General features: G+C 36.9%; 1 protein-coding gene across 1 annotated transcript in view; it reads left to right on the top strand.

The window, feature by feature from the left end:
• The window catches only part of TRPM7 (transient receptor potential cation channel subfamily M member 7), a gene marked incomplete at both ends in the record, with an annotated part of 53,827 nt that extends 45,101 nt beyond the window's left edge, over positions 1–8,726 (top strand). The window contains 8 exons of the mRNA XM_084240155.1: positions 941–991; positions 1,071–1,136; positions 1,726–1,874; positions 2,137–2,219; positions 2,377–2,582; positions 6,476–6,527; positions 6,633–6,739; positions 8,596–8,726. Of these exons, the coding sequence (XP_084096281.1) occupies positions 941–991; positions 1,071–1,136; positions 1,726–1,874; positions 2,137–2,219; positions 2,377–2,582; positions 6,476–6,527; positions 6,633–6,739; positions 8,596–8,726 (845 nt within the window). The remainder of the gene's footprint in view (positions 1–940; positions 992–1,070; positions 1,137–1,725; positions 1,875–2,136; positions 2,220–2,376; positions 2,583–6,475; positions 6,528–6,632; positions 6,740–8,595) is intronic.
• Between the last annotated feature and the right edge of the window lie 3,875 nt (positions 8,727–12,601).

The raw sequence follows: 12,601 nt of genomic DNA, 5'->3' as shown, positions 1-12,601 counted from the left end.
GATTCATCAATATCGCTGTGTGTAGTGGTCATTTGTGCATGCTCATAATCTGCAGCATTTTCTTGTGTGATGTAAATATATTGAATTTATCCATTCTACTGTATGATGAACATTTCAGTGATTTCCAGTGTATAGCCGTTGTGAATAGTGCTGCTAAAAGCATTCGTGTAGATGATGTTTGGTAAACATACATATTTATTTTCAGTTGGATATAGGCGTGGAGTGGGACTGCTAAGGCATAGCATAGACACATTCTATGTAGTTATTACCAAAAAGGTTTTTATATACCAGTTTGGACTCCCTTCAGTCTATTTTCTATTCTGCCACCAGGCCCCAGAACACAAAAGTCCAAGACCAAAAGATATTTTTATTTTGGGGGCCTTCCTGGTGGTGCAAGGGGTTAAGATGCAACCTACAAGGCTATCTGCAGCCACTGCAGCACAGGTTCAATCCCTGGCCAGGGAGGTACCCACATGGCACTGCGGACCTTTCCTGTCTTGCCCGCTGCTCCCCTCAGTGGTGTGTTTCGGTCTGTCTGCCTATTCTGTTTCCCACTCTGTCTGTCCCCACTCTGTCTGTGGTGAATCCTCTCACCCCCTTTCCCCCCTACACACACCTCTGGCCCGTACCCTGGTTCTTGTATGCATAAATAAATAAATCTATAAAAAAAAAGATTTTTCTTTTTGAGTGCGAAGTATGGAAGGGATGCAGTTTGTGAAAGGAGAGTGTGTGCGCTTTCCCTTCCAGATGTCTGAATGCATTAATCTGGCATAATAAAAACGAATAACAGCACATGATAGACATATTTTATTAATTTTTTTCCTGTTTTGTGAGGAGAGCTTATAGGAAGGAAATTTAGAATGTTTATATGAGAATGAACAAAAAGATATGCTGCAAAGGTACATTTAAAAGTGTCTTATTTGTTTATTTGCCATTTTAGGACTTGCTTCTCCATTTAAGCCAGTTATGGATACAAATTACTATTACTCAGGTCAGTAATATTAAAAACAAAATTTAGTAATATTTTGAACTTTCAGGAAGTTTATTATTTCTCTCTCATTTTTATGCAGCTGTGGAAAGAAATAACTTGATGAGGTTATCCCAGAGCATTCCATTCACACCAGTGCCTCCAAGAGGTAAATCTACAAAGTAAAGAAATTAAAAGGGAAATTAAACTCATTATTATTATTAATATGTGATTTTTAGTTGTATTACAGACATGGGTCAGATTAAGTAAGGCATTGAGATGGACTACACGGACTAAAACTACAAGAGGACTCGCATTAAGAAGTGTTAATTTCATATAAATTCTTAGCCTGACAACTACAAAAGTCAGGTAGCATCAGAAGTATTGATTTGCTCTATTACTGGCATATTCAGAAGCAGAGGTATAGTCTTAATTTGGAAAAGTTCTTGATCCATTGCTTAGTAATAAAGGTATAGATAAATTGACAGTAGAGAATTTGCGAAACAAATAGTTTTAATCTTCTGTCAGAATGTTTGCTATTTCAAAAATGTGTACCATTGCTGAATATGCATGAAGTTAGAAATAGTAGATTCTTGATTTCTGATTATTTGTTGCTTTTAAATTTCTTTTCTAAAACTACAGTGTAGTCCATCTCAATGCCTTACTTAATCTGACCCAAATATAGCTGTCAATTTTTATACCACCTGTCATTTTTTAAAGTCATAATTTAACTTTAAATGTGTGCATTCATGTTGCAGGTGAGCCTGTGACAGTGTATCGCTTGGAAGAGAGTTCGCCCAACATACTGAATAACAGCATGTCGTCTTGGTCACAGTTAGGGCTTTGTGCCAAAATAGAGTTTTTAAGTAAAGAGGAGATGGGAGGAGGTTTACGAAGAGCTGTCAAAGTACAGTGTACCTGGTCAGAACACGATATCCTCAAATCAGGCCATCTTTATATTATCAAATCTTTCCTTCCTGAGGTGGTTAACACATGGTCAAGTATTTATAAAGAAGATACAGTTCTGCATCTCTGTCTCAGAGTAAGTGCTAATGAACACATACAGTGGAACATAATTTGAGCTTCTTGTTTTCACACCTGAAGTATGATAAACCAGATAAAAGCTTGGTTTCAAATGTTGAAAAGGGTTTGTTTTTTCTTTTCTGTAGGAAATTCAACAGCAGAGAGCAGCACAAAAGCTCACATTTGCCTTCAACCAAATGAAACCCAAATCCATACCATATTCTCCAAGGTATATGTTTAAATTTTTCTGGGGTCTTAGTTGTGTGGATAACATTCTCTCTTGACTTCATTATTGGTACTGAGTATTTAATTATTTGCCATTTTAAAGATCAATTTGAATTTTACTAACAAACTACTAGTAATATCTATTATTATTTTTTCATAAGGTTCCTTGAAGTTTTCCTGCTGTATTGCCATTCAGCTGGTCAGTGGTTTGCTGTGGAAGAATGTATGACTGGAGAATTTAGAAAATACAACAATAATAATGGTGATGAGATTATTCCAACTAATACACTGGAAGAGATCATGCTAGCCTTTAGTCACTGGACTTATGAATATACAAGAGGGGAGTTACTGGTACTTGATTTACAAGGTAAATTTATTGAAGCATTTCTAAAGTAAAAATGTTCTGTATATTCTCACATTTTTGTGTGTTATGATATACAGAAATTACTAATTTATAGGCAGGTAAAATCTTAGACAGTAAAAACTATAAAAAGCAAGTCAATAACATATAGCCATTAAGACCGTGAATAGTGGGAATTGGTTATCTTCATTGTTACTTAGGTAATATGGATAGGCAGAAACATGGGGAAATCTCATTCTACTCTAAGATACAGCCTTAGTCTTTTAGAAGTATAACGATAGTTTCTTTAAAACAGTAACATTTAGGTCCTCCCCGGTGGCGCAGCGGTTGAGCGCTGGGTTGCGAAGCTGCCCGCGCACGCAGCCTCTGCAGCGCCAGTTCAATCCCCGGCTGCTCCCCGGCCACTGGAGGAGGGTCCCACGTGGCGCACAGACCTCTCCTGCCGCCCGCTGCTCCCCTCAGCAGTGTACTTCGGTCCTTCTGCCTCCTCTGCTCCCCGCTCTGGCTCTGGTGAATTCTCTCACCCTCCCATGCTTCTGGCTGTACCCAGTGCTTGCTTGCATGCATGCATAAACAAACAAACAAACAAACAAATCTTTAAAAAAATAAATAAAAAAAAACAGTAACATTTATCTCTCTTGTTCCTGTTGCTTATGTTACCTCTTACTGTGAACTAAAGTACCAAAAAATTTAGTGGATTAAAACAGCCATTTTCGTTAGTTCAGAAATTTCAATGGAGCATAGTGGGGATGGGTTTTCCTACAGTGCTTCCTCTTGGAGCACTCAAATGACTGCAGATGAGCTAGCAGAGTTTGACTGTAGCCAAATATTGAAGTCTCTGTTCACTGTAAGCTGGATTCCACAGTTCTGTACCAAGTATCCTCTTTGCATGACTAGAAACTTGGACTTGGAGTTTCACATTAGACTAATTACATGGCAGAACATCCTCCAGAGAAAAAGTAGAAACTCCTAGGCGTAGGCCTTCAACTGGCCCAGATCCCTTCCTCTGCATTTTACTGGTCAAGTCCAAGTGATAAGGATAGCCCAGATTCAAGAACTGGGGAATAGATTTCAGCATTTGAAGAGTAACATATATACTAGAAAGGAAAACTGGCTGTCATCTCTATAGACGGACCCTTCATATGTAAAGAAAAAGAAAGAAATTGGGCCTCCCAGTGGCGCAGCGGTTGAGCGCCGGGTTGCGAAGCTGCCCACTGCCTCTGCAGCACCGGTTCAATCCCCGGCTGCTCCCCGGCCACTGGAGGAGGGTGCCACATGGCGTGCAGACCTCTCCTGCCGCCCGCTGCTCCCCTCAGCAGTGTACTTTGGTCCTTCTGCCTGTTCTGCTTCCTGCTCTGACTCTGGTGAATTCTCTCACCCTCCCGTGCTTCCGACTGTACCCAGTGCTGTACCCATACATACGTATGTATGTATGTATGTATGTATGAATAAATAAATAAATAAATAAATCTTTTTTAAAAAAATTAAAAAAAAAGAAAAAGAAAGAAATTGTGGTTGGAAGAGTACAGATTTGCTTATAGTAATAATTTATGCAGACTCACAGCAAGGCCAAAGGAAAGAAAATTGAGCAATTTACCAGTTCTGAATGGATAATACTTTCACTATTAATAGCCTTAATTTCAAATGTCAACACAGACCAGATTTCAGAATTATGTAAGAATTGTTTAGAATACTTATGACTTGAAGACTTCTTTTACTATATAAATACAAACATAAAAGATCTGTTGAAAAGCAGAAATTTGTATTTTTGTGTTTTTAAAATTTGTATTTTTTCATATAAATTAAATGGTATAAGTATATCCAAAATTGTGATGTTTATTATTGGACAGGCCAACCCAATTTAGTAAAAAGGATCTTAGTTAAGATATATTCTTAAATAAGTATTATTTAGTTATCTTCAAACATGCATAGGAACTGAGGCCAAACAGATTTTGTTTAAACTGTTTTAATTTAAAAGATGAAAGTTCTTTTTTTTTTAAGATTTATTTATTTATGCATACACGAACTGGGGTGCCGACCAGAGGTGTGGGGGGTGAGAGGACTCACCAAAGACAGAATAGGAACAGAACAGGTAGACTAAATGAAATGAAGCAACGGGTCAGACAGGAGAGGTCTGCTGTGCCATGTGGGTCACCTCCCTGACAGGGGATTGACCTCATGCTGCAGTGCCTGCAGATTGCTTCATAGTGCTGAGACTTAATCCCTTGTGCTGAGACTTAATCCCTTGTGCCACTAGGGAGGCCCAGATGGCAGTTATTTTCAATGAGCAGAGCAATTATGATGCTCTCTGCATAATACGTTCATGGAGCCCTTTTGTCATAGAAATACTTTAGACATTTACTAGGAACAAATTAAACAATATAGAAAACATAATAAACAAAGTGGCGTTGCCTTTCTTTCTCTACCTCTGATGACAGAGACACAAATGGAGACTGTGTGTGTGTGTGTGTGTGTGTGTGTGTGTGTGTGTGGTGTTTATGTTTTTTCACTTTCTACTTAAGAGTATATTAGGGACATCTTCTGGCTCATTACTGATAAATCTGAGTTACTCCTTTTAATAGATAAATTATAGTCTGTAGTAAGGGGAGATTTAGCTTGATTTACATTCTCTATTGATGCAGTCACCTTATTTTTTAGGTTTTTGTTGTTTTTTTTTTTTTTTTTTTTGCTACAACCTGTGATATACAGTGATGCAATAAATATAGTGATGTACTGTTACTTTTCCTTCCATAAGATAGTTTCCTAAGTTGCCTTATAAGAAGAGAGTTATATAGTTTCAATATTACTGCCAAGTTACTTTTCCTAAACAAAGGAACTCATACCCAGAACTGTATGCAAGTGCCTGTTTCTCCATAATCTCTCCAGTACTGAATGTTCTTAATCTTTACCATACTGATGAGAAGAAAGTAGGATCATGTTTTTTTTTGTTTTTTTTTTTTACAGAGGCATGTTTTTTTTTATTTATTTATTTTATTTGTTTGTTTGTTTTTGTTTATACATGCACTGGGTACAGTCAGAAGCGCGGGAGGGCGAGAGAATTCACCAGAGCCAGAGAGGGGAGCAGAGCAGGCAGAAGGACCGAAGTACACTGCTGAGGGGAGCAGCGGGCGGCAGGAGAGGTCTGCACGCCATGTGGGACTCTCCTCTGGTGGCCGGGGAGCAGCCGGGGATCGAACTGGCGCCGCAGAGGCCGCGCGCAGCTTCGCAACCCAGCGCTCAACCGCTGCGCCACCGGGGAGGCCCTAGGATCATGTTTTAATTCTGGTTTTCCCTATTGTGAAAATGTAACCACTTTATTAGATTTCATTCTAATGGAGTAAATATTTATGATCATTCAGGTGTCAGTATGTATTCTTTATGTGAATAAATATATAAGAGAGACTAGAAAGATTTAACCCCACTTATCACAGGACTGGAAGTGAAGGAACATGTTCCTACTCTTACTCTTTATGGAATCCAAATTTTTGCAGTAAAATATTCCTTTGTTAGTGCATGATTTTTTTTTTAATCCAAAACACTTTTTAAAATAGATAAATTACTCCATTATATATCTAATTAAGGTAAAACAAGGGCAGATTATGTAGATCTTTTACTTAAGGAGATAATGTGCTTGCAACATTAGCCTTGTTTTATTAGAAACTGGTATAATCAGGATCTCACATGCCTACCTACCAACTCTGACACTTGAACTATCATTCACATCACAGGTTCCATGGTGCAAAGTTGATGTTATTAGTCAAGTTAGGAAATAACAAGAGAGAGAAACTATACTCTTGAATAATATTGTAATGGTTGATGGTGCTATGAAGTCTTTTTTTAGATTTTTATTATGCAAATGTCAGTGTATTAATTATATAAATATTTCTTTATATGTAAAGGCGTGGGTGAAAATTTGACTGACCCATCTGTGATAAAAGCAGAAGAGAAGAGGTAATAAGTTTAATAATTAGATTTGTCATTTTTGTAATCTCAAATTCCACATTTCCATTCACATAAACTAACTACCTTTTTTTTTTTTAACTACCAATTTCACAGGTCCTGTGATATGGTTTTTGGCCCAGCAAATCTAGGAGAAGATGCAATAAAAAACTTTAGAGCAAAACATCATTGTAATTCTTGTTGTCGAAAACTTAAACTTCCAGGTAAACATTTTCTTAATCAGTATAACACATAAAGTTTTAACAAAGTTGGTTACTACAATATCTCCGAAGTCCAGAGGCACACAAAAGCATATCTTTATATGTAAATGGGTCTCTGTCTTTACTTATAAAGCACAAGTTCATTCATTTAATACATATTTATTGTGTCTGCTAGATGCCAGGAATCATACTAAATGTTTGACAGTAGAATAATAAACTAAACAGATATAGTCCCTGCTCTCAGTGGAGCTTAGTCATATTTTGAATACTGACAAGATTAATGAGAAGTTATGGGACTGTCATAAATGCCAAGCAACATATAGCTGTTTGATATGATGAAAATGTAAGGCTATATGCATGTTCTGTGGTTAGTTTGCATTATAAATTTTATATTACTACATTGTTTTCCATTTCTGCAAACACTGTCATGTTTATAATTTCCAAAGTGACTCCATCTTATTCCATACCTACAATTGCAGTCTACATTCTGATAGTACCAAATATATCTGAAGACGTAAATTCTCAGCTCCTATTTCCATATTCACTTGCCCACATTTCTATTTGTATACCATAAAGCATCTTTTAGTAATATGCCCTTTCCAGAAATTTTGACTGCCATCTCCCACCCCTACCTACAAAACCCTGCTCACCCCTTTCATTTTGTTTACACCATTGTTTGACCTCAAAACCTGAAAGCTAGCCAATTGCTCTCTTCTCTTGCCTCTCCGAGCCAATCTATTGAATTCTATCTACTCTAATATGAAATCTCCTTAAAATTCATCTATTTCTATCTTCACTGCCGCCACCTTGTTTTTTGGATTCTTCCCACTTGCCCCCACTAACAAGATTTCACATGATAATCAGAATATTCATTTAAAACAAATTAGATTTTCTTCCTAAAGACTGCTCATTACTTTCCTGTGGATTTTCATTGTAACCTGTCCTCCTTACCAGAACTTGTGTCCCATAAGTCAGGAGTCAACAAACTTTTCTGTAAAATGCAAGGTACAAAGTGTTTTATACTTTGTGAGCCATATGGGTCACAACTACCCTTTGTAGCTCAGAAATAGCCATAAATAGTCTAAACAAATGAGTGAGACTGCATCCCGATAAAACAGGCAGCACTATTGTCACAGTATTACAAAATAGTCAGCAAGCCAGATTTGGCTCATAGGAAGTAGTTTGAGGACCCTTGGCCATTAATTGCTATTCCACTGCATTTGCTAGTCTTCCCCTCTTTCATTATAGGCAAACCACACTGTCTTCCTGCCTCTTAAAACACACATTCTCATTTCCTTCTCACAGTCTTTGCAGTTTACCTCCCCTCTGCCTAAAACACCCTCCCTAAGCTTCTGTGTGTCATTTCTCAATCAATATTCAGATTTTGACTCAGCTGTAAACTCCTGTGGCTTCTTGTCCTGCCCTGCCTAAAAGAATCACTGTATACCATCTCCCATCTCCTGTATGCCATCTCCCATATCACATATACCATCTCCCATCTGATTAGCACACTTTTCTTTGAAGCACTTGTTACTACATATAATTTTGTCATTTTCCTGTTTTTCCTTCACCTACAAGAATATAAGCTCCATGAGAGCAGAAAACTTGTTTGCCTTGTTTATTGCTATGTTCCCATACTTACATGAGTTACTGACTCATGGTCATAGCATAATTATTTGGTGAGTGAATGAATTTAATTTTTATGTATATACATTTTGTAGCTACTGAATTTGTAATAAATTTATAACAAAAAAATAAATGTGACCAAAAATGATTTAGAAAATGTTCTTGAGTCTCTGTTTCTAAGAAATTCTAATTTTTTTTTTTTTAACTTCTTTTGTTGGGGATTGTGAACATAGATCTGAAGAGGAATGACTATACACCTGATAAGATGATATTTCCCCAGGATGAGCCTTCAGAATTGACTCTTCAGTCTGGAAGTTCCACCAAAGAATCAGAATCCACTAATTCTATACGTCTAATGTTGTAATGTTACTGAGTCATTGGTTTTGCCTACACCTCACCAAAATGTTAGTGTCACTTTTCCTTCAGGAGGAAGAGTTTGGTAATATGGAAAGTGTGTGCAGTTTGAATATGATGAATCTAGTGCCGTTTAAAGGTCAGTATTCTACTGACCTGGTTAAGCTAATCAGTCAGGAACCCCCTGTAGGATACAGCTGGTAACTGTAAAATTCTTAAGGTAAAGAAAATTAGTATTTATAATTTCTTAAAGGGCTCTTTTTGCAGAGGATTTCATTTGACTTTGTTCAGATGGGGGGGTGATACCCTTTCTCCTTCGGTGCAATACATTAACCAAAGTTAGGTGTCTGTGCAGATTTTATTGGCAGCTGGTTTACTGCCATTCAGCTAGCAAAATGAAGAAATCACCCAGCCATTTGGTTAATTGGCAGTCAGACGTCTTCCTCGAGTGTTTGAGTGTTCAGTGATGATGTCACTAGCTTCCAGCTAAATTCTTGCTGGCCACAGGAAAGATGACTTGTTATAGTTGTAGGTTCACAGGGATACAAGAAGCCTAAGCTGAAAACCATTTTCTAAGAGGAACTTTATTAATCAGGATTAGGCTCCATATTTAGAGGTAGAGCCAGTTTTTTGTTAAATAGAGCCCAAATTGTGCAATGGTATTCAGTTTTTAAAAAAAACATTGCTTTATCAAGTCATTGTTAAGTGAAAGACATGGTAGACTGGTATGACCTAAATCTATCAAAGGAGAAACTTAATTCATTGTTCAAGAGACATTACCTTATGGGAAAACTTAAAGTGATTTTTTTTTTTAATCTGTATCTGCAGAGTCAACCTGGAAGTTACATACTTTTCCAAAGATTTTATTGACAAGTATATCAAATCAGAATGTAAACATGAACTTTTGAATATATATTTAAAATTGTGTAGGAACAACTGAACATGAATTTTTTTGTGGTACTTATTTAATTGAGTTGGATTATTATGTGATGTCGGGAGATTGCAATGCAACTTTATGCTAATAAAATGTAATTTAACTGCCCCTGATATTGTTGAATACTCAACAGCAAGAAAAGGTTTTCCCCTGATTAAAGTTTCATGCTTTGATTTTTTTTCTTTTTGTTTTCTAGGTACTAATTTTAATTTTTATTTGGGAGGGAGCAGTGTAAAGCTTATTTGTATTCAGTAGTGTATCTCATAGATACAGAAAAGACAAGAAGAGATAAGCTGTTTAAATAGTGTTTAATATTGATGGGGGGGAAGAAAAAGTGTATTAAAGATACTATATACATTTTGTATATCATCAAATCTCTAAAAAGAAATTAAATAAATTTATTCTTGTTTACAAATATTTAGTGATTTTAATCATTCCAAGAAATTATCTGATATTTACAGAGCATCAGTTTGTCGTCAGGTATTTTTTCTTAATGAACCATTTGCAAACCTGTGCTTTTTGATTTTTATATCCTGTACAATGTGTAGAGTGATCTTGGTTTCCTACTGCATCTTTTTTAAAAATCTGTTTCTTCTTATGACCAAAAATGGAAATGTGGGTTATCTGTTGATGTTTAGTTTTAACTTGGTTATTTTCACGATAGCAATACTACAAACATTTAACCCTTAATATAAGCCAGGCATTAATTACTCTTACGTACTTTATGTTAACCCCTTCAATTCTTATAACAATGTAATGAAATAGGTATTATTTTTTTCTTTAAGATTTATTTATTTTTTTATGCATAGAAGAACTGAGGGGTAGGCCAGAGGTGCAGGGGTTAAGAGGATTCTCTAGAAACAGGGTCTGGAGCAGCACAGGCAGATCTACTGAAATACACGGCTGAGGGGCACAACGGGGGCGAGACAGGAGAGGTCTGTTGCACCAGGGTTAGCTCCCTGGCCCAGGATTGAACTCGGGCCACGTAGGCCATTGTGATACTGCTAAGACAACCCCTAGGCGACCAGGGAGTCCCCTGAAATATGTATTATTTTATCCCATTTTGTAGATAGAAAGGTATTAGGTAAAGTACCTTACTGAAATTCATATATATATGTTATTATTTTTACATATACATGTTATATACATGTTATATAGTAAAAATACATGTAAATATTATATATTATGTGTATGCATATATAAAAATTACTAATTTTACAATTAGTAGCAGACTAGAATTAAGCTGGCTGGCATCATCTCTGCTCATAAGCTGGTGATGCATGTTGATCAGAATGGGGCCTGTGTTAAAGACTTCAAAAAGTACAGAAAATATGAAAATTTCCCACCCTTAGGTTGAACTAGGTTACTTTCATAGTTGTTTTTGCCCTTCTAGAATACTCTTCACAGACAGCAAGACCCTTAGGATTTTACCTTACATGGTAAATGGTTTGTGTTAAGTTTCATTGTTAAAAAATACGAATTTTCATGCCTCCCCGGTGGCACAGCAGGTTGAGCGCAGCACTCTGAAGCTGTCCACAGCCTCTGCAGCACGGGTTCGATTCCCAGCCGGCCAGGGAGAGTCCCAAATGGCGAGGCAGACCTCTCCTATCTCGCCTGCTGCTCCCCTCAGCAGTGTACTTCATTCAATCTGCCTTCTCTGCTCCCTGCTCTGTCTCTGGTGAATTGTCTTACCCTCCCGCCTCTGGCCTGTACCCCAGCTCTTGTATAAATAAATCTTTAAAAAAAAAATAAGAATTTAGTTCTAATTTTTTTCACAATACCAAGCTTCCTCTTGAGGAAGATAGATCATAGTGATAGTCTTGTGTTTTAAGTAGATAGAGCAAGAGTACCCAATAAATAGCTATTTATGACTTAGAAAAGAGATCAAGCAGTTATTTACAGAAAACGATACATCTAGGGGCAAGGATTTTTGTGTTCTCCTGATTTACCACATCTGTTTTGATGGTTTCCCAGCTATGTCGCACACACATCTATATTTGATGAACCCATATGCTCACATCTATCATAACTAGGACTTGGCTAATGTCAACCACTGTGTCCCTCTCAAAACCAGACTGTATTACCCATTAGGAACTGTCTTACTTATTTTTTTATTTACCTTAGTGCCTTGCTGGACTTCAGAGCATGGAATATAGATGCTCGATAATTACATGTTAAAGAAGTACCATAGAATATTCCAATATTATATGATCAGTGAGCTTTTTCTTAGAAAAAATCCCAAGCTATAATTCTGATCTCCAGAATATGTTTTCCCTCTTTTAGGCTCCTTGAAAACTGCTCAAAGCAGAGTTTCTTCCTGGAGTCCATGAATCTGCCTTAGTGGGCATGGGTGAGGGGGAGAGGACGTGGTTATTCTTCAGAAAACCTACACGCTCACAGTAAGTGGCACCAATCAGGGTACTTTTCACTCATGCTCTGTCTGCCTCACCCAACATTTAGCCTTATACTTTGTTTTCCCCTGGAAATTCTTGGCACTCGTAATAAGAAATTTTTCTTCTATTTTAAGTATGAATATCTTAGTATGTGTTTTTAAAATACAAGAACTATATCACACCCAAATTTTTTCTTACAATATGCTTGAATTAGGACTCAAGAATTATATATTACATTTGCTTAATTTGCCTTAAAAGTGTCTTTCATTATATAATTTTCTCCCAAGAGATATCTATCTGGTTATCTTTGATGGTCATCACCAGATCTGTTAGGACAATAGTTTTCAAGGTTGACCACAGATCTTTGAGGATCGCTAAGACATTGTCCAGGAGCCCTCAAGGTCAAAATTACTTAAAATTCTAAGATAACTTGCCTTTTTCATTATAGTGAGAGTTTTGATGGGTAAAACTACTGGTACCTTAGCATGAATTAAGGTAGTAACAACAAACTATAGTCGTTCTTCTCCCTCATACCCCAAATTTTCTTAAGTCCATTTC

The sequence above is a fragment of the Talpa europaea genome (assembly GCF_964194135.1).
Source record: "Talpa europaea genome assembly, chromosome: 8".
NCBI classification, from domain to species: domain Eukaryota; kingdom Metazoa; phylum Chordata; class Mammalia; order Eulipotyphla; family Talpidae; genus Talpa; species Talpa europaea.
This window is presented reverse-complemented; position numbering and strand designations above follow the sequence as displayed.